At 37.8% G+C, this 23,095-nt stretch overlaps 1 protein-coding gene across 8 annotated transcripts in view; it reads right to left on the bottom strand.

Moving 5' to 3' along the window:
• The window catches only part of LOC117829876 (protocadherin-15-like), a 245,906-nt gene that overhangs the window by 171,998 nt on the left and 50,813 nt on the right, over positions 1–23,095 (bottom strand). For 7 of the 8 annotated variants that reach the window (XM_034707604.1, XM_034707609.1, XM_034707610.1 and 4 more), the window contains exons 4-5: positions 5,050–5,064; positions 4,222–4,287 (exon numbers count right to left, since the gene is read on the bottom strand). In XM_034707604.1, the coding sequence (XP_034563495.1) occupies positions 4,222–4,287; positions 5,050–5,064 (81 nt within the window). The remainder of the gene's footprint in view (positions 1–4,221; positions 4,288–5,049; positions 5,065–23,095) is intronic. The other variant, XM_034707606.1, reaches the window with a different exon arrangement.

Here is a 23,095-nt window from a genome sequence, read left to right as displayed (position 1 = left end):
CACAACCATTCTGATCACTTCTCCACCTCCCTAATGTCAGTATTAACAACTTCTATGACATTTCCTTGAGGTGTAATTCTCTGACTTGTATCCTGTGCTGTCTCTCCTCCTCCACCTCTTCTACTCTCTCCATCTCTTTTCTGTCCACAAGTCTCTCTCCCATTTGCCAACCACAACCCAAGATAATCACCCCACAGAAAACTATCTGTATAACTATTTCACAGCCACACAGCAATACATAGCATTATGCATACGAACCATTCAGACACTAAATTATTCCTCATAGCCCTGGTAGTCCGATAACTGCACAAAGAGGCACAAACACACACTTCTGCATAAAGTATCTACAAAATAAACACATCAGCACAAAGATGGAAAAACCTCTCAATGCTTACTTTACTGCCAGACAATAAAATGTGGTCATTCACAAATGGATGTATATGTACACATAGTGCCATGTTAGCTTTTATATTGTAGCTGCCATCATTTTAACAGCATCCATTTGCAGACAACACAACTCAACACGCAAATAACCACACTAAAGATTTCTTCCCTTCAAAAGTAGTTTTTGATGCACATACCCAATTTAACAAAAGTAGAACATTATAGCTCCCCAAACCAATCTGCAAGGCCAAACACTTGTTATAGACATAACTTGAATCAAGTCATATTTAACTGCTGTGTGGCTGAAATATAGTATCAATGCAAGAACCTTAATGGCTTTGACTGAAAATGAAACTTCCGTTCTCCTAGCATTTCCAGTCTTTTTCAGTTTGATTTTCACACATTCCTTAACACATTTCTTAACTACATTTTCTTACTGCTTGGTTGTCTCAATTCAGATGTGTAAAGAGGGAAGGTAAGAAAATGCAATAACATCTGACTGAGTTGGTTTACACTATGTGTTCACTTCAATTGGCCTAAATGGAAGTGAATAAAAAGGGATTTACAATCTTTATTTTGCCTTGTGTTTCATCTCTTAGGCTACTAGCCAAACACCTAAAGAGAAGAGGAGCCTAAGAGTATGATCTGCAGAAAGTACTCAGGGCCGAGGGAATTTATTTCAAGCTTTTCAACGAGCATGTTAAGTTTGACAACATTTGATCCATATTTTGAATACTCTTAAATTATCTTAGGGAAATTATTAATTATTACCAAGCTATGTTAAATACTTGAATCTGATTGGTCAGAACCCCATTATAGTGCTAATACGTAATAATAGTCAAAAGTAACTCCAGGGACAACATGATCTGCATGAAGGAGTCTGGCATATTTCACCTCTGCCTGTTGACACTGGCAAAAAAAACATTGTCTCAGGCTGGTCTTGAGAGTTGGGAAATAATGACTGGGCAAAGATGTCAGAGTGGCCAGAGGAGCTAATGGATACGAGGAAAATGGTGTAAACTGCAAAGCCCTGAGAAGAGGCGAAGCTGAATGAGGACAGAAATGTCAACATACATATTCCTCCAGATGTCTTGTTCACCTTGTATGTATGTATGGAAATGTTCAGTTTAATGTGAATTTCACGAAAAAAAGCAAGCTCAGTTTTTAACTTGAAAAGTTCAGTTTAATGTTCATGTTAAGTTTCATATAATGTCCTGCAAGGAAGCTGATAAGAATCTGTTGCCATGGAAGTATTAGCTACAGTGGGTTTTGAAGGGGGTATTTTTTTCAAGCTATAGAATTAAAAGGATATGTTTTTTTAGTATATATATTACTGTCAACTTGTTAATGTCTTTAGTTGGCAGCCAGGTATTACTTAACAGGGCTGACATATAGTGAACAGGTAGGTGGTTATGCAAATTTGATCCCCAACAGGGTGAGTAGAATCCCGACACAGAGGGGAGCTCTAATTTACATATCCACCTGTTCTCTATACATTATTCCTTACTAAATCATAACACATGAAAGTGACTGGTGAAGCTTTTTCATTGGCTAGAAATTTTTTTTGGTATTCAGGGGATTTTACATATTCAAACACATTTATCACATTTCATTTCTACAAAGTCTGCTCTGCTAAATTACACTTAATCCTACACACTATACCTTTAATTACTGTTGTTCTGAATGAAGAATGTGTTGTAACCCAGAAAAAAATTAAAACAGGAGAAGTATGAGGATGATTAGCTTAATATGATGCATTAAGCCATCAACCGATACAGACGTGCCAGCTGGGTGCTTTAAATGTGGGGCTCAGCTCCCCTTCCTGTCTGGTGTCGCTTTGCTAATCTCTTTTTATGTCAGTTAGGATTACAGTGATCAGGTCTCATAATTTAAAACTCATTGAAAAGTAGACATGGCAAACATCATGACGAGTTTCTGTTCCTGAACATTAATCTTTGGAGTGGAGATAAGAGGTTGATTTAAACACAGAGATTAACACCTCCCCCCATAAGATTAACTGGCCTTCCTCGAGGCTCACATGAGCCTTAATTTACTTGTGACCAAAGTAGGGATTAAACTCATCAATTAAAATGGATCCCTTTATGAATAACCTCCTTTGATCTTTCTAAAAATGAACTTTATATTCGCAGAGAAGCCTGCAGTTAAACAGACTCCACAGGAGACTCTGGGATTGTGTGTTTGTCCTCTGCAAGTCTAAATAGCAGAGCCATCAAACCAGGAGCTGCTAATTAACTAAGACGGTCTTAAACAGTTTGAGCAAACTCTGGAAATAAAAATACACTGAATATATTTCCTTTGGTGTTCAGATAAAAGGTGTCTAAAAACTCTGGCAGCCTTATTTTTCTTTCGTCCGTTGATTTGAGGTGGCAGGAGAGAAGAGAAGAAAAATGTTGCTATTTATCTCAGATATTCAAATTAGGTGTTCTTGTCAAAAAACGTCCATCATCTGATCTTTTGAGGTCTAACTCAGGAATTTATTTGCAAAACAACTGCTTGACACTTAACACCAGGGTCTGGAAATTAGAATAATTATTTCTATTTAAAAAAAACGTTAAAAAAAATTAATAACTTAGACTTTGACCCAAAAATACAGACAAATATATTTGTGAGACAGTCCCCAAATCTCAAGACACTTTGAATTTCCTACCTATTGGAGAAGACATTAGCTTTAAAAAATATGTCTATTTGTTGGTTAGAAGAGCTTTTCTACTTTGCATCTGTTTACATTTCTTAGCTTAGCTTAGCATAAGCTATGTTCAAAAGCTCCAAATATTTCTAGCAGCATGGCTACAGTTTTTTAGTTACCATGTTAAATATTTTCCTGATATGTTCAAAAACTTATGAGTAAAACAAACAGTTTTTGATTCACATGGTGCAGTTTACAGGACAATGTTTTTGGCTGGGAACAGTGAGCACTTGCCAGTTCACAAGAAGTCACCACAGATTGACTGAAACATGGGCATTGTCTCTGTGATGTCACCCATTAGTTTCTAAGGAGTTTTTATGAACCCAAACGATGGGGTTTGGCATAATACAAGGACACCAGAACTCTATACACACAGGTGATTTGCCTTGTTTCTTTTTTTCATCTGGACCTCTATGGTTTTTTTTTTTACATTTTGAGGAGTTGGGCTGGTTAACCATATTTCACTTGTCACTATTTTTACCATGAACTTTGGGGCAAGTCCCATAGAAATATCTGCAGATGTGTTGACTCAGATAAAGTGAGACTTTGGACTTGAAACGTCAACATCATAGCCCTCATGCACTTCAAGATTTGACAGTGAAATAGCCCTGAGCCCTGCCACACTCATCATTATACAGCTCAAATTTCAGAGAGGCAGGTGTAACAGATGTCTTCTAGTTTCTGTTGGTTTCACACAAGGTGACTCTGCACATTTTGAGGAGATGTACTTCAGTTTATTTTGGCCTTTAACCTGAATGTTTTTCACTTCACTTGTTTCAAAAATGTCCCCATTTGACAGTAACAAATCCATTCCACTCCAGATTTGAAAGCTCAGCGAACCAGCCTTAAAATTTAAAGATAGAAGTTCTTTATGTATATGGGCCAGGAATCAGACTCCAACTATGACACAATTAGCTCCACCCTGATGAATATTAATGTGTGCAGGTTACATGACATGCCAACCGACATCTGCTGAGGATCAAGATCGTCTTACGGTGTTTTTTTAAAACACAACAGAAGGACATGTCTTGTCTAAGAAAACTTTAAAGAAAGGTGTTCACTTCATAAACTGAACACTTTGTAACCCACTTTTAAGCATTGAGTTAAGAGGAAACAGCAGAATACTTTACCGTTAGGGCTTTCTTCATCTATGGCAACGATGGTGGCAGGGGGTCCTGACCTTGACAGTTTACATTCTGAGAGAATGACAAAGAAATATGTTGCTTTAGAGTTAATACCTTCTTTAAAAAAAATCACAGCTGAACATCCAGTTTCAGAAAAGCTTGAATTGAAAAACACCAGCTGTAAAGAATACAGATGGTTTAATTTCACATTATTAGTCATTTAATGGTTACATAAAACAGTTGGGATGTAGTTAAGAGCTGAAGTGGCACAGTGTGTAAAGATATGAGGTTAACATTTGTAGTGCAGTTGAGAAATGTGTTAAGATCTTGATTTATGGGGTGTGAGGCATGGCAGAAAACATAAAAAATAGAAGGAAAGTGGAGTCCTAGACAGTCCTGGACATCAAAGCTACAACACAGGTCCTAGCTAACAAAAATGATCAGAAGGAAACATCACTTTTAGAGTTCAAGGCAATACAAGTAGAAAAGGGGAGAAAGTCAAAACAACAAAAAAGGAGAAAAAAGCATAGAAATTCTGTCATAAATACAATTAAATCCATCTTAACAGGTTTAATCTTTGTGTACTTCTAGAAGAAATGGATGTGTCGTAAAATAGCCGAGAAACCGTGTGATTATAATTAAATGTAATAGACAAGGAGGTGAGCTAAGGGAGGAAAGACTTCACAATTACAACAGATTTATGTCCTTCTCCCCCAATCATTAACAACAATCGTAACCCCGAACCAGCTATCTCTATAAGGTTAGCAAGGGTTAATAAACCAGCACAATGACAGGACACACAGTTTGGAGAAAGAAAGAGACGAAAGGTCTTACCCTCATACTGCCAATCTGCCATTTGAAACATCCCATCAGGAAGGAGAGAAGAGAAGATGAGGAAGGAAGTAACAGCCAAGGCAGGATGAAAAGAAGGGGAAAAAAGGAGAGGAAAAACATCATGAAAAAACCCTTCACAGAAAAGTCAACAAAAGGGAGAGTGTGACGTCAAATATGAATTGCAAGAAGTTGATTTGAAGTAAAGAGGAACTGATATTTTTTCCTAGTATTTGACAACACTAAGTTTCCCCCCAACACAAGTATGATAAATATAGTTAATATGATATTTTTCTGACAGTAGCAGGCCAAACCTGTATGAATATGGTATGAAAGCCACCGCCGGTATAGTATTGGTATGGTCTGGCTCAGTACAACAAAGTAATCCTCTTCCGAAGACAAGCTAAGCAGGAAAAAATAAGCAAGGCCAACATAAGATGTAGCATCCTGCCTAAATTAGCCTCTCTTGTGATTTTCCTGTTTTCCCTTTCATTAAACTTTAAACTGCCTTTGTTACAAGTTGGAAAAATACAGCCTTAGAACATGCATCAGTGGTGCACAGAATGCTTATATTTTGCTAGCTTTAATAAATGTTACACTCCTGGCCAGACCAAATGTCTGTGTCCTTAAGTCTGACAGCATTTCCACCTCCATTCAAATTCATCAAACACTCCTGCTGTATTAGTATAAGGGGAAGACATTGTAAGACCAAGCTGAAGGCTTACAGTGGTTCTATTTAGAGAGAAAAACACCAGCACTAGCATTCAAGGATTCTCTGATATGCCTCTGTCCTTGCAAGGATACCTCAGTACAAGAACACCCACATTCACCAGACAGTTCAACATTATCATATGTTTCTCGAGGACAGTTGGAAAGATTCCCACAGGGAGACTGGAATACAGATTCCTACTCACCTAGAAAATAAACTTCATGGAACAATGATCACACACTTTCTCTCACACTGTCTCCCTCTCACTCTTCCCTCCAAGATTAAGCACTACAGCTGTGTGCCATCATAGATTATCTCAGGATTCGTTGGTATTGTGTCTTGTTTTTTTTGCAATGGGAGACCGTATTGAATGTTCCCGAATATAGATTGAACTGTCCTAGGGCTTTGAATTAGCTTATCTTAGAGCAGAAAATGATTTTTTTTCCGATTTGCCATACCGGGAAGAAGTAAAACAATGTCTTCTGAGCTCATGGTTTATTAAAACTTACCCTAAAACCACTTCACTCAACTTCTTACACTTTAGTTTGATGACTGTATCAGGGTTTTATTTGAGTAAGATAACAGTCAAGTGTGCTAACCATTAATTCTCCAGCCTTTGTTTTTGCTACTTGGAAACTTGTCAATAGGTTTGGCATTTAATAAGCAAAACATTCAAACTGGCATTTTGAAATGATTTTCTTTCAGCAAGGAAGTTCAAACTACACCCGAAATAACACAAAATTTAAATAGTGATTAAAACAGATTGATGGTTTATAAATCTTTTCAACCCTGTATTTAACTGAAAATATTACAAAGAAAATATATCAAAAGCTGAAACTTATAAATGTAATTTTCTTTTGAAAGATGTATGCTAATTTCAAATTGACTCCAGCAACACATTTTAAAACAGTTGAGATAAGGATTTTTTTTTTTTTTTTTTTTTTTACCATTTTGAAGAATATTGTCTTCTTTGAACAGCACTGTTAAGGTAAAAAAAAACAACCAAAAAAACAGAGTAAACCAGTTTCTGGAGTTTTTGAAAGTTAAGTGTCCCATTCTTGCCTAATTAAACATTTCAGCTGCTTAACAGTTTTTGGTCTATTTTTTTCTTTTTTTCATGGTTTTAATGAGTGACAAGTTGAGACTGCAGACAAGCATTATCACATGGACTCTTCAACTACAGAGCCAGAGTGTTGAATGTGATTTGGCACTGTCTTGCTGAAATATACATGGTCTTTCCAAAAAGAGGCATAGTCTGGATTGAAGCATATGTTGCTCTAAAACATGTACAGCATTAATGGTGCTACCCATGCCATGGACACTCATACATCCAAATACTGTCATAGATGTTGTTTATTGAACTGTGCACTGATAACAAGTCTGTTGGTCCTTCTCCTCTTTAGAGTAGCAGAAGTGTCATCCATGATTTCCCAAAAGAATGTCAAATTTTGATCCGTCAAATCATAGGGCATTGTTCCTCTCAAATGTAGGCAAGGCAAGGCAAGGCAGCTTTATTTGTATAGCGCATTTCATACACGAGGGCAACTCAATGTGCTTTACATTAAAACATTAAAAGCATTGGAGACATTCAGACAAGCATAAAAGAACACAATTAAAATGACAAATTTGATAAAACAGAAAAGAAAAGGAAAATTAGAAATATATTAAAAATTACATTAAAATTTTAATTTAAAGTGGGTTAAAATAATCTAAGATAGGAAGGCAGTGGCATGTACTGGGGCACAGAGAAGTGGCCAGTGTGTTTGGATCACGTCCCTTGGGATTCTAACTTGCATAATGATCTGTTCAATATACATTATATGAGACCTATTTTTTAAACAATACAAAATACAGCCACAGTTTTGTTCCTTGGTTGGAATTTCCAATTTGCAGTAAGTCCCTGGTCTTCTTGCTAACCCTTTGCAGGACTGTCTATGCTCTATCTATACTGTAAACACTCTGCACCTAATTAATATTGCAGAACACTTTTAAATACTTTTAGTTTTCTTTGCTACAAGTACTAGGACTTTTTGAATGGCATTTTTGATTTCCAACCCAGGAAGTCACGAAAAGGTGATCAAGATTAATGGTTGTCAAACAAAGGACTTTCAAAGCAAAGTAGAAAAGGGTCAGCACAATGAGTCATCGTTTTTCAAGAGAAGTTACACCATGGAACTTCCTCTCCCATGGTATATATGTTTTAACTTTGGAGAGAGACAGACGAACGGTTCCCCCTTGCTTCATGCTTTATGTTTAGCTAGGTTGTGTATGTCATGATCAGCCATTCCAGTCATGTTGAGATGAAAACAATTCTCTATTTATTTATAAGTTTTACAAAAAAAGAAAGACAGATATCTCCCTCCAACAAAGTGGCATTAGTTGTTTGAACAAAACCTTTTAAATGCTTTTAACCACCATCCAAGGTTAAGGTGATGGTTAGCAAGTATTTCACTTAAATCGCCTTTATAAAGCCTTTCTAAGGGAGCATCTCAGGTTATCAATCCAGTGAGACCCATGAGGCATGGAACAATACTCACTAGTTACATCACACTCTACCAGCTGGCATAAGTGTGTGTGTGTGTGTGTGTGTGTGTGTGTGTGTGTGTGTGTGTGTGTGTGTGTGTGTGTGTGTGTGTGTGTGTGTGTGTGTGTGTGTGTGTGTGTGTGTGTGTGTGTGTGTGTGTGTGTGTTACTGCACGTGACAGATGTGTATCCCCTGCTTGACTGCCTTTTTATCCTTCAGTGTAAGCTGATGCCCCTCATCTATTACTAACCAGCCATTTGTTCTCTATGGGGCATCTCTCTCTGTTTTTCTACCCTCGGTCTCTCCCCCCCCTTGTCTCTTCTCATCTGCCTCCCTTTTTCTATTCTTGTCACTCTGCTCTCCCCCCCCCTCTGATAATGAAAATTGAATAGGATGAAACAGTAAACAGTTGGAGTTGTAACTTAAAGTGACAGATACATGAGGTAACTAAATGAAACCTACATCTTTTTTCAAATCTGGAAATTATTCTATGTCTGATGAACATCATTATGAAATGTAATATTGTGACATGAAATACTATATATGTTAACCACTAAACATCACCCTCAAAATTAGGAATACTACTTTATTATCTTTATTATTATTTTTTGTATTTATTTATTTTATTATTATTATTATATGTTTGTTTTTTGTTGTTTTTTTCTTTCTCTATTTTCTTTTTGTTGGTTTTGTATAACTTATAGATAATTTGTCAACTTGTGGTGAAAAGGAAATACTGAAAAAATGCAATAAAAAGTTGAACGACAAAAAAAAAATCTGGAAATGATAAGTAATACTCTAAGAACATTTCCTCTCTTTTGAGTTGAATCTTGACTCAATACAAACACTTCCATGTACAATATTTGCACAGAAGTCAGACCATCAAAATGAAATCAATTAAGCTGGCACATTTTTTCTAAGTTAAATAATGTGTTGGAGCAATTTCCTGTCACAGCGCCTGAAAGTTCAGTTAACTCAGGGTTTAAAATCTCAATGTGGGAAACCACCCAAGGAAGGAAAATAAGGATAAAAAATGTATTGCATTGAAATGCAAATGACTTGCTCCTCATCCACAAAGGTCATGGGTGTATTTCCCTGACAAAAGTACACTTGTTAGTATGAGTTATCCAACAAAAGGGCTCCCATAGCACAGATAGTCTTCTCTTGAATGCAGGTACTTATTCACTGATAGGTGTCTACTTCATGCTCACCCTTAAAAGTTCTCTTATGTGTTCCTTCCTCATTCATATGTGCCACTCTTCCTGTAGGCACTCACTTATTCTACTCAAAGCACTCCTCTTTTAAAGTTTTTTGGGGAAAAAAAAAAATCACTAAAACGACTTTGTGCATGAGCAAGTGAATAAATCCATCTAATGCCAGGTTTCTGTCAAGGTGATGAAAAGCCCCATGGAGAGCTGTATGAGAGGAAGATGAGGGGTAGAGTGTTCAAGGTGCAAACCACATTTGAAAAAAGACCGAAGAATTCTGAGCAGACCTTGATGATCACACAAGATCACAGGCAGTCAATGACAAAGACTCACTCCTTTTTGTATTTATCATCGGCACACTGCCTCTTTATTTAAACCTTAAGTGCTCTAATCAATATCTTCTTTATTTACTATTCACATTCTGTCCATCTAAATTTTGGCAGGCAGGATAAGCAGGTTATGGTTGCCAAGAGGGGGCAGAGAAAAGAGTTCTCATTAAGACAGAAAGAAGAAAAAGACACCCAGGAGTCCAAACAGGCTTCAGTTGGTTACCTGTCGTTCAGTAAACACAGACACCAAGCTTAGCAACTGTCTCCATTACACACGCTAACACGCATGCTGCTTAGGAACCGTTTCTTTGCAACAAAACTCCATGTGCCCGTTCACGCCACTTTACACGGTTTACACGATCAACCCCATATGCCTGTCTGCTCTCACACATGCTTGAATTACCATAAAATATACATGCTGAGACGGTGACTCAATGGGCACCTGGCCTAGAATGACTTGGTGCTTGTGTGTGTTTGAAGAAGTGTTTAGGCCAGGATTCTGTGGATACATTGAATAAGTCTGTCTACAGAGAAATACTGTCATAATGCCCAACACTGTAAGTAGTTCTGTAGATCCTGTTAAATTACTCTTTGTTCAGACAAATTTAACAGATGATATTTGGAATTTTGATATAATGGCTTTGAGACTAAGCTAGCTTTGACCTCCAATTCCATGTGGAAATGCAAAGCTAAGTTAAACCACAATAAACTCTCTTTATCTTTGTATTTGAATGCACAGTGTCTAAGAAAATCCCAGTCCCTAGAGCTCTTTAGATCAAACCCAAACTGCAACCTCCACTGTTGAAAACGGAGCCAAAACTTTGGTGCAAAATTTGGTGGGTATCCATTTGAAGCTGGCTCTTAAAGCCTCAAAATGGTGCCAATTTTAAATCATTATTATGTTATTTTGGTTTTCTATATTTCATATATTTAAAGCAACCACACATGGATTTTTTAAAATAATTTGTCTGTCTTGATTTTATCAAGGCTAAGATTGTGTATGAATAAACGTGCGATTGATTTGATGGACAGATGGATGCTTAACTTTTTGCAATTCAGCTAGGCTATGGTCTCAACTCTACCCTTTTTTTTGCTTCCAGAAGTTAGTTAGAGTCAGCATTTCTAATATGGTGGCCATCTCAGGGCTTTGTATCGCCTCTTCAGAACCAAATGGTTAAAATCACAAAGACTAATTACATGTTTTATATTTATTTATTAGGGGTGCAACGATACACAAAATTCACGGTTCGGTTCGGTTAATATGTTTTTTTCAAAGTTCGATACGTTTTGATACAGAAAAAGAGAAATTTCCATGCCTTTTTTAAAATGTAGTTTATTGAAATTACCAACATTTGTTTCAGCTCAAAAGCACAGTTTTTAAATTAAATGAAATGTGTCAGGTACCATGTAGAGACAGAAATTGCACCCTATCATTTAAATAAGATAAATAACATAAGGATATTTAGTCTGTTAAAAAAAAGAACAAGGTTTAGACCTGATCTATGAGAGAGGTAACCTTAAATCACTTCTGCTCTGACTTCCAAGGGGGGGTTGGACCCGGTGGGTGAGCCCCCGATATAACGGCAGGGAAAACACTGTCTGGTATCAGGCTGAAGTCTTACACAGCATGCAGTATAAGACCACAAGTAATGCATATACGAACTTTAAAAACATCACCCAGTCTAGCATCACTACAGGACCACGGAACAACTCTGCTCTGCAACCAAAGAGGACACTCGTGCTTTCCTCTCGTGTGGGCTCGCGCTCACACACACATACGTGAACATATGAACCCAGCAGACCGTTGTATGGTGAAATATATATTTCCATATGAAGCACAGTTAAAACAAAAGTGACCATCTTGGACTTAATGAATGTGGGAGCAGCGCGCAGTTCAGTGGACCTGCGCTCGACAACGCAGCCCGGAGGAGTCAAGCGCAGATCCTCTGAACTTTCAGCACAGAGTGCCTCGTCAGAAGTTGATAAAATCAATATAAAATTGCATATTGTTCGGTCCGAACCCTGACCACTGTATTGAACGGTTTGATACAGATACACGTATTGTTGCACCCCTATTATTTATGTGAGTCACCCATTGTTTTAACTGGATGATAGAGCGTCACAGAAAGTCAACTAAGGTTACCAAATCACTTCTTCAGAGTATACATAACACTGGGTATTTTCTGTGGAAACTTAAAAAGCAATGTTACTTTGAATAACATTACAGATTAACCTCGTTAGTCGAACGTAATGTTTTTTGTAGATACACAGCTCATTAAATACAACTCATGGGCTTAGTCACTTTTTGTAGTAGGGTACTTTTATTATACCTTGAAATAACAAATTAGTTATATAGATCTTTCCACGCAACTCTGGACAATATTTGAAAAAAGTGCAAATCCAAAACATTTAAGTATTGCTTATAGCCAACAAATAATTGTTAAGTGTGCTTGTATATAGTCTTTTCCACATGGGCTTCCTCTACAAAGTCAGAATCAGAATCAGAATCAGCTTTATTCGCCAAGTATGCTTGAACACACAAGGAATTTGACTTCAGTAAACTGTGCTCTCTTTGTACAAGGCAGAATAGAAATAAGAATAAGAACTACAATAAAAGATAAAAAAATATATATATATAATAACAATAACCTTAGCTATAAATACAAAGAAACAACAAATAGGCTTGACTAATATGTACAGGCTAAAATAATATGATAAAGTGCAGTGGTGAGTTGCAGAGGTAGTTTTACATTATAAAATAGTAGTTAAATAGTACAAAAAATAGAAATATGGAATTCTGCTTTGAGAATTGTTGCATTGTGTATCTACATGTATATTTACAGAGAGTATTTATCTGACAGGTGTGACACTGTTATGGTTTAGTGTTCATCAGAGTGACAGCCTGGGGGAAGAAACTGTTCTTATGGCGGGTTGTTTTGGCGCACAGTGATCTGTAGCGCCTGCCGGAGGGGAGGAGTTTAAAGAATTTGTGTCCAGGGTGTGAGGGGTCAGCAGTGATGCTACCTGCCCGTTTCCCGTTTCCCTATTTCTGTATTTCTGTATAAAGCATTTATACAGTACAGCTATGAAACATATGTTTGGCATATCACTCGAGCCAATTGTTTATTAAGTACCTGGCTATGTTCAGGGAGGCATGGCGCATATGCCAGATAGGAAAATCAGAATGCTCATCACATACTGTATATTCCAATGACAGATAAGCAATGTGTCTGCATGTGGCATGCAATCAGTAGACATAGACTTTGTAGCAGAAAGTATTGGCAAGCCTGGGATGCTTTCTTCCCAGTGACAATGAAGAATGTAGTACCTCAGACGTCGGTGCCATCACACTGGCCTGCCTCCACTAAAATAATTGACTCGTTTCATCTGATGAAGTTTCAGACTGGGGCTGAGAGTGATGCAACAAGGACCCATTTCACAGGAAAGAAAACGTAGCAGGCAGCCTCTTGTTCCAGTTTTTTTTCAATCCTATTAGAATGAGTTGAATGACTTTGGGGAGTCAAAAGAAATCAATAGTTAGCAATTTCTGGAAATCCTCATAGTGTTTTTGTTGGGGGTAGTGTAAGAAGGTTGAAACCACTCTGATATCTCTCTCAGAGATCAGATGCTACATCAGGCAGTAAGTTAGAAAAAGGTAGTCTTGTGCCATCCAAGTATAACCAAATTCCCTCAACAACCATAAGTAGAACTCCCTTATAGGGGCTAAGCCAGGAGATGGCCAGCTATTAGATCTGATTGGACACCTAAGTGGCCACCCTGAAATCTTAAACAATGATTGGCTATATGCCTCGTCAGGGATGGCACTTAAACTAAAATCAACTATTTGGGAATGTGTTTCTACAACCTGCTAGCAGCTTCTTAAAGTCCTTAAATAAGTATGTTTAGCAGATTTAAATGTTGCCACTTTGTTGAGTTGCCTTTCAAAAATGATATACAAGAATGTAACATTTTTGGATTGTGTTATATTAGAGATGAAAGGAGATGTCATACGTGGAGATACCCCACCTACGTTCCCGGTAAATCCCAAATGTTTAGCATGCCTGGCCACCCCTACTTAAGTGAGTTCCCCAGTCTGGCCACCTCAGTCAAAAAAGTCTGGCTCTGCCACTGCTCACTTATTAGCATTTTCATTATATACCACAATAGAAGATATGATGCTGGTTCTGACACTGATAAAAACTTGGCCAAATCAACAAAGTTAAAATGTTGGCCAAATCAGTGATAAGTAAAATGACAGTAAACGATAGTTGTTGCTTAGGTTCAGAATGCATTCTTCTAGTACGAGTTTTTCCCCATGCCATCTTGTGCTCATTTGAGGAGAAGTTGAACTTGACTGCTTCCACCATGTTACCATCTGTTATAGTCTTGCTTGGCCACCCCGCCTGGAGTCTAGACAGTGAATGGGAAAGCCCACTGACAGCAAACTCAAAAATATGTTGGGATTATATGTGAACACAAAAAAGAAAAGGAAAGGAAAAAAAAAGACAAACTGAGGTCATCTCAAGACACATCAGAGTTGATCAGATTTCTGAAACAATTTCTGTCGTAAAGGAAAGAGGAGTCTTCACTGCTGATTGATGGCTGCAGAATTTGGAGGTGGCATACTCAGAAAATGATGAGGCAAACATTGTATGATGAAACTGTCTACCTAAATAAGCAACACTGAAGTGAAATGGATAATATAGCATGAGAAGAGATGAATTAGTCTGCCATTCAATATGCAGTTGCAGCAAGTGATATCTGTAATGACATCTTTTAAAAAGATTGTCTTGTCTTTAAGAGTTGTTTTTATAACCCTGGGATCCCAGAGCAGGTTTCAAGGGATCCTCTTTAATTACTTTTCAGAATAATCCTTATTAAAAGCAACAGAATGAATGAATATTTCAGTCATGGGTTTCATTTACTTGTTGTAATACAGAAATTAAAATCTTGTCACATTTAGAACCATGGGACAAAATCTTGTAAAATTGGGTCCATGGTCTAATTAGCCACTCTCTGGGTCTTTGATGTGATATGCTGATGAGACATTGCTTTACAACATCCTCTGAAACAGTGAAGCAATATGCAGGATCTGTTTTATACATAAGCACACAATACACTTAAAGAGGATTAATGGCTTTACAGTGCTCTAATATTGTACGTAATATGTGTATAATTGTTAGCAGAGTTAACACAGTTTCTGAGTGGGCATGCCGCCAAAAGAAGTCCTACACAGAGTTTGTAAGTCAATTACTAATTGGGCTTTTTTTTTATATAAGTTCATTAATATGCAAATAACTCCTTTGAGATAATTTACCCAGAAAATCACATAATTTAAACAGTGTAAAATATACAGACAAGAGGCTTTGCAAGTGATGTTTTTCATTAATTACTGCCAAAATCCTGCTGTCTACTTAGTAACATGGCTCACAAACTAAAAGTTTTGCTGTAGAATTTACTGGCTTGGTTGACAGGCATGAATTCTCAAAATAGACTACACAGTCTTTCAAAAAAGAGGTTTGAGAGATATGGTGGTAAAAGGTTGAAAAACAGGAACAGACTGGAGAAAGGGTGTTTTTTTTTCCTCTAAAAGTTCTTGTGTGTCATGTCCTTTAAAAGCTTTCATCAGCAGGTATACCAATCTGCACCCCTCCCCAGGGTCCGATTCCTCTCCATCTTCTTCTCTCTACCCAACCAGCCAGCCGTTCATCCATCACCCATTCATCTATCTATCCATCCATCCTCGAACCCCAATCCGTTCATCCATGGAGGACATAGTAGGAACAGAGGGGACGAAAATGGAGAAGAGAGAGGAGACAGTTCAGGGTAAAAGTGAAGAAAAGAGAAGGCAAGGATTGGTAGAAGAAGAAGAAGAAGAAGAAGACAACGAAGAAGAAGGGAGGTGGAAGGAGCGGGTGGATGGAGGGGAGGCAAAGTGAGGAGTAAAAGGAGTGGAGACAACGTGACCTTGTGTTAGATTGATGTATCTCTAGAGAAAACGGATTGTAGGCCTTGCACGCACACAAAAAAGTGCACTCACACAAAGACACACACGTGCTTGGTGCTGTAGGGATCACCACTTTGTCATTGTGCAGGCTTATCCATTATCCTGACTCCCTCTCTCGCTCTCCCTCTGTCTCTGCCTCGGTATGTCAGGTCTGTTCCCAGCCCATGCAGGGCTGAACACAGCTGACAGCAGTAGTGGTTGTAATCAGCCGGTAGTTGTTCTAAAGACGATGGTGGAAATACATAAATACCCAAACAGTATCCTCAGATGCTCTTATGGTGGCAGGCAACTGTAGGGTCAACACATTTGTCTCAAGCTAGCTTGGGTTTTTACTCTAGTGTACAAGGTCTGTAGCCATAGATGTAGTTTATAAAAATGTTCAATTGCTCTTTTGCTGAGATATATAAATGGAACACCTCAATTGTCCCGTATATTGACTAATGACTCTTGTAAATACAGCAGACTGCACTCTACAGATCCTAGATCAGTTAAAATGGCAGTGGCAGATCATGTGCCAATCACACCGCCTGTCATCCAATCACAGAGGATTTTCTCTCTGATGGCCATTAAATGGTCAGACTCCAGAAACAGATGCAGCACAGAGCTGATCAAAAATGAACTTCAAATATCTGTAAACTGTGACTTGTCATGTAAGGACTTCTCTCTGGCTGTGCAGAAGGACAAAAGACTGCTTGAGTCAGTCAAGAGCAGCAAAAAGTATCCATGGAAAAAGTAAATTTGGTGAGTCATACTCCTCTTTTGCATTTCATTTTTCTTTTGCCTGTTTTTTGATGTAAAGGGCCAAATTGTGCTTTCTTTGAGGTTTATTCATATGAGGTTACATGATGATACAGTAAGGATTAAAGGAAATATACGCACTTTCTGCATTTCCAGTTGAATCAGTATATGAATATACGCTGAATTCACACATCATGCTCAGACCACCATGGCACCGTGTACCTGTCCCTTATTTAGTAGTGACAAAGTTGGCAACCCTACACTTATACTACATTTCCAACAGAATGGGTTAGAAGTCAATCTAGCTAGCCAGCTATTATATTTCTGCAGCACTTGACTGTTAGCTAGCAGAGAAGCAACCTTCTCCTCTCCAGACCTACCAGTTCTTTTAGGCAAATATAAAGATAACTCTGAGTGTGTTAAACAGTGATGCCACTCGAGTTGTTAAGCATTTCCATCAAATTTAAAGAATGGGATTCAGCATAGCCTTTAATTTCATTGTACCCAAATAGTCTATTTTCCCAAGCATATACATCACAGTATTTAATCTGAAAGACCTCTTCACCCACAACTGACTTCGACCCAAAAGAGCAGATCCCTTTTTTATGTTCAACTCTTCTTTTTCTTCCTGTGGTTTCATGGAAATTGATAATCAACTGTTGGTTATTGAAGCAATGTTCCTACAAAAGCAAAGATAATTCTAATCACAAAAGCTTCATCTTACAAATCCTTTCAAATTATCAGTTTATGGAATGGGTTTCTTAAAGGCGGTCCTTGTGGGAATGCCCCCTCTTCAAGAAACCTCTTAAAAGGTTAGGTCAAAGGGTAGAAATAAAACTTACCCCAGCCAATGGTAAGTAGGACTAAGATCCTTCAAAATAAAGTTATGTAGTATTTGCTGTATTTATATGTCAAGGACAAAGTCAGTGAAACATATTGACTTTAGTCTATAAATAAGTTGGATTCTTCGAAAAGGAATACAGAGATAAAAAGAAAGAAAAGAGGAACATTAAGAGTGTAGTAGCACAGAGAAAAAAAAACGATAAATGTAAGACGGGAAATGCTCCAAAAGCAGAGGAAGGGGTGGAAAAAAACACCAATCTGCTTCAACCAGTCTGCTTCAGAGAGGGAAGTATAGCAGGAGGATGACAGAAGCTGATGGGAGGAATTGGTGGACAGAAAAAAAAATAAGGCAGTGAAAGGGACAAAGACGAAAGGGGAGGCTGAAGTGTTGACAGATGGGAGAGACGCTCAGTTCAGATGAAGCATCTAGCAACAATGGAAGGCAGCAATAAATATTAAAATCACCTTGAAAACTCCAACCACATCTACGCTTTGACACCCTCACACATGCTGACACACACAGAAAAATATACAATAAATCTGCCGCACCAGCCAACCACACCAGCACAATAAACATTAGTGGTGTAGCATATTTGTCACATGCACATAATGTATACTGTATTGCTCCATCAAACAGAAGCAAAACAGGAGGAAACAACATAATGAAAACCTGCATCTTGATACCTCAACTGCATAGTGGAATAGATGTTTATCATAAAACTAAAACAAATACTAAGTCCATGTTACTATTGGATTGCACTTAATTAGATTATTCTGTTTATACTTGTACATTGAAAAGACTGGTTGAAGCTTGAGCTACAAAACAACCAGTCTTTTCAATGTACAAATTAAAAACAAAACAAAGTTCATGAAGCCCTTTTTTAAGGACAGGCAAGCTTTCATCAAATTTTTCTTGGTTCACAAAACAGACTCCATATTAAGCACAAGTTTGGTTCTAAACACCACCAATGATCTAAACACAAGAGATTTTATAATTGATGTATACAATGTTAAATGTATGATCTGAGTGTACACCAGAAAATGTATTGTGTAGTCAGAACTTTTTTAAAGTGTGTAGATTTCCCTTCAGTTTGTGTCGGGATACGTGTGGGTGGTCACACGTTGTCTTTCTTCTATTCTGATTGATAAAAAATAAACACTTTGAAACCAATTTATTTGGGAGATATAAAGCATCAGTTTCCAAAAAGAGCCAATTTACCAACTACTAAAATATGACCTTCATGTAAATTTAAACAGTGAACCATGCATCTCTTTTCTGTTCACTGAGTGAGTTCACAGATAAAATAAAACAAAATAAAAATACTTTCATAAAAGTTTATAATGTAGAGTTGTCTGTTGGCATCTGTAGCATGCAAATGCTCCTTCTTTGTACAGGCAGCTTGGTAAAGAAGTGGATTCCTGTTATTTAACAGATGTGCAGTTGGTTTAGCTAGCCCATGGTTTGCATCAGTGGACTGAGTCTGTGCATTGAAAACAATGTCTACAAGGGGGTGGGCTTTCAGCCAATCAAAGTGCGGGCAACCATGCAATCTATTCCTTAATTGGTTGAACAAACGTTTTTTTTTTTAACCTATTAAATGATGTTTAGGTGCAACATACACGTTTATGTGGGATGAGCACACCTAGCCCCTAGACGCCACTGACCATGGTACAAACAGCCCTTGAATCAGGTTTTGGTTTGCCAGGTTGTGGGGAGAGAGTGTTTAAATTTTATGTAGTTGTGGACTATGAATGTGCATTGTGATTCATAGAAACCTTGCAGCTTCCAGGTATCACTGGACATAGATACAAACCGTCTGTACCTGTGTATGTTGACAATTTAGAATAATGTTGTAGGGCTGTGAATGTCCTATTTTCGGCAGAAACAACAAAATGGGAGGAGAGTGTGACATGGCCTGTGAGATCTGTGAGAAACCCTGGAAATGGTGTATGCAGGTATGGCTATGTTGCAACTGTTGTGTAACCATTGCATACAGGTTCATGTATAAATATGGATCCATATCATTTCCCCTATCTGCCCAGTTTTCCCCAAGTTGGAAATAGTGAGCTAGTCCCACAGTGTGAGTGACAGGGTTTCACACAGTCATAACAATGACAAATATATGCTTTTCTCCTCTTTTTTCAACCTCCTTACTGTCCATTTCTGGGAACTTAAGTAAATCCCAGTACATGCACGATCATGGTTTATAGGAAAGTGGCTTTCCTATGTATCCGATTTGACACTTTAACAATGTTGCTAACTGTTGCTGGTTTTTATAATTTGCTTACCTTGGTTTTAAACACACTTGGTAACCCTTATCAACATTAAGTTCACACACTTATCGGGCTGCTGATACAATTTCAGACGACAGAATCCGACTATAAAATCAAATGATCTTTGTTTATACAAACGCTAAGTGTTCACTTAAATACAGATCCTAGCCTCCCTTATCTTAATGCTAGAAAGTAAGTAGTCTAAGTGTTTGCTGAAATCTGAAACACCTGAGCGTATCTCCACTCTTTATTTGTTGTAACTCAGCATAATGAGACTGAAATGTTTCCCTTTTGCCCAGGTTTTCTCTGCAATGCCTTATATGCAGATAACACAAGGGTTAACTGCACTGGAGTTTTTTTGCAAAACAAGACTGGGATTTTTTTCCCAAAAAGGAACGTTTTGATGGTAATCCACAAAGACAAGTAGAAATATGCAGCCAAAAAGCATGTTAGAAGAGACCTGGTTGCCTAGTTGATGTAAGCATTCTCTCCAGTATCTATCCAGCTAATTGTGCCATGCTTAAGTTAGAGAATAACTAATACAATAGGCTCTATAAAGAAGGCTGATCCTACAGTAATGTATTTTTCCTGCTTAAGACACATAGAGGTAACTGGACCCTTCAATTTACCCTCTAAATACAGGGTGCTCTAAACTGTTTAAAGTTTGAGCTCATGTACAGTGACACTCCACTGTGAAGGGCTCGGGAGAAAGAATTCGTTTTGAGAGGGGTCGCAGTTACGCTAGCAACTGACATTTACATAGTGTCAGAATCTTTTTGCATTAAGTCCGGCAGAAATACTGGCTGGTGTGACACAGTCACGGTAAGAGGAGTGGCTGAAAAACAGATAAGGACAGTTATCTAGAAATATAAGGTTTACTAGTATTTTTTATTTTTTTGGCAAGAGGTCTAATCATTTTACACACTGCAAGGCGTGTAATCACACACACACACACACACACACACACACACACACACACACACACACACACACCAGCCCAAAGTTTCATTGTTATTCTGGCAGGGGTGTGTCCAGGATTATTTGACTTTTGTGGCTCAACTTGAGGTACTGATTTGGTCAGTGATTTGATTTTGGTCAGTGATCAAACAAATGTTATATTCCTGTGTATTTTTTAACTTTAACAAGTAGTAAAACGTCTTTGCTTTATTCTTTAGAGCTCCCCATGAGGAACTTTGTTGTAGTGTTGATTTTGGCGCCGGCTCTGGATAAATATGGTACCACTTATCTCTGCTCATTAGTCCTGTCTTGCTTGCTTTTTAGGTCACAAGGAAGCGACACTGATAATATTAGTCTGTTTCATGACCAGCTAAAAACTCTTAACAGGGGCTTTAAGGACCCATAAGGATTTACCGATTTGTCCAAAGACAAAATTTAAAGTATTAACAAAAAGATTATGCTCCATTGAAACCAAAGACAGCTCCCAATAATGCCCCTGACATGCAAACTAGCCAGTCATAGTTTAGGAATTTGGGTTAGCACCAGGGGTGGCTATTCATACCTCAAAGGCCCATGCCACCCCCTGTAGATGAGCCTCTGTATCCTGAAACTTTCACAAACAATCATGCAAGTGTAAAAGAAGCAGATTAAGAACCATTACTCTCAATGTAAAGCAGTTTGAGCAGAACTCTTCATTTCTGTCTTGTTTACATTTGATGATAAGTCATTTAATTAAAATGAAAACTTAAGATGATGACTGATGATCCACATGACACTGCAAGGCTTTAATTAAGCTCCTTCTTAAGCCATAACAGGAATTTATCCAAGGAGAAAGTTTGTTATTCATTCTGCTATTTCCAGCTCTGCTAAGGTTGAGTGATACTACATTTGGATTAAACAACAATAGTAAAGGTAAGAGCAAGTCAAACTTTCAGTTATGGTTATTAAAACATCAAATCTTGATCAGGCAGAAACGATCACAGGTTACTTTCCTGGGAGTAAAAAGGTTTTTAAGCTGCTAAACTTTAAGCCAAAAGCTTTTTCTTTCTGACACACCGTCTTCTTTCACCTTGTTCCAGGCTCATTAGAAATATACTGGTCCTTTTGTCACTCTGCAAACCAAATCTGAGTAAATATAGTCTCTTATCATACCGTGGGACCCAGGCTAATTAAGACATACTGCTGCTGTTGTCACGAGAAGGTCCAAAATCAACCCTGGATCCTGGAATTGGAGCTCATTAAAACGCAGTGGAACTCATGTCTTCAGGATGGGTAACACATTGTCTGTCAACCCAGAAAACTCAGGCTTATTAAAACGTACTATTTTTGTTACGTGCAAAAGCAGCAGAATAATGGCTGCCAAACATTTATAAAACAGTTTTATGGGTGTAATTGTATGTAGGAGGACATGTGTGAAGGGTTCTGGGACATTTTGGCTATGGGGATGTTAGGATTTGTATACCCTACCAAAAAACCCCAAAAAACAGCGTGTAGATACTTAAAGACAGCCTTGAAGCTAACACATGCTCCTCTTCTGCCTCTGCACAGGAGCGCACACAGTCACAGACTTTCACCTTTGGCAGCTGCCCCTGTCAGCTAAATGCCAAACAGATAAATCCCAAGGACTAAAAGTTAAACGGAATATTAATATTCTGACAAATCGAGCAGAAAGTCAAGCCAGTATTATGCTGAGCCCTCCCTTCGGTGATGACTTCATTTCTTTCTTACCTTGCTTCAGTTTGTTCTCAGTTCAGGGAAAAATGAATGTGGTTGTTTTTCATCACACGAATATCCTTGGCCTTTATTTTCCCATTAACTTTTACTCCATGAAAATGAAAAGATTTTATTTTCTTTCTTTGTCAAACGAAAGAAGACACACTGAAGAAGCTACGCTACTATAGCTTACAACATAGCAGTTCACAACACCTTAACAACCAGTTACAATACTCCCCATCAAAGCCCATTCAAAACATACATTGAAAGCATTGTTATAACTTAAGTCATCAGGATCCAAACCCAAGCCAATCATACAAATGACCTTGAACATGGTAACAAGAGTAGGACTAAATGCAAACATTAGCTTGCGATTAGTGGCAATGCTTACACGTTACGCAGGTATTTTATTGAGAGTGTCTGAGGACTAAGCTTAATGTGTTAACATGCTAACAAATACAAATTAGGAATAGATTCAAGAAACAGTTGAGACTGATGGGATTGTCGATAGTCATGAAGATATTTGATTAAAAAAAGTACTTTAAATTGACATTTTGTCTAGATCATGGTGCCAGATAAACCAGAGTTACTGTATCAGATTATATCCTGATACATACTGGATGTTTTGACCAAATTTCATGATAACTAGTGCAAAAGATGTTTAAGGTATTTCATCCAAACACAATGGTGCTTTAATCAGAATCAGAAATACTTCATTCATCCCGGGGGGAATTAAAGTCATTAAAG

This window comes from Notolabrus celidotus, chromosome 18 (assembly GCF_009762535.1).
Source record: "Notolabrus celidotus isolate fNotCel1 chromosome 18, fNotCel1.pri, whole genome shotgun sequence".
Lineage (NCBI taxonomy): Eukaryota > Metazoa > Chordata > Actinopteri > Labriformes > Labridae > Notolabrus > Notolabrus celidotus.
Note: the sequence above shows the minus strand (reverse complement) of the source record. Positions and strands in the feature narration are given on the sequence as shown.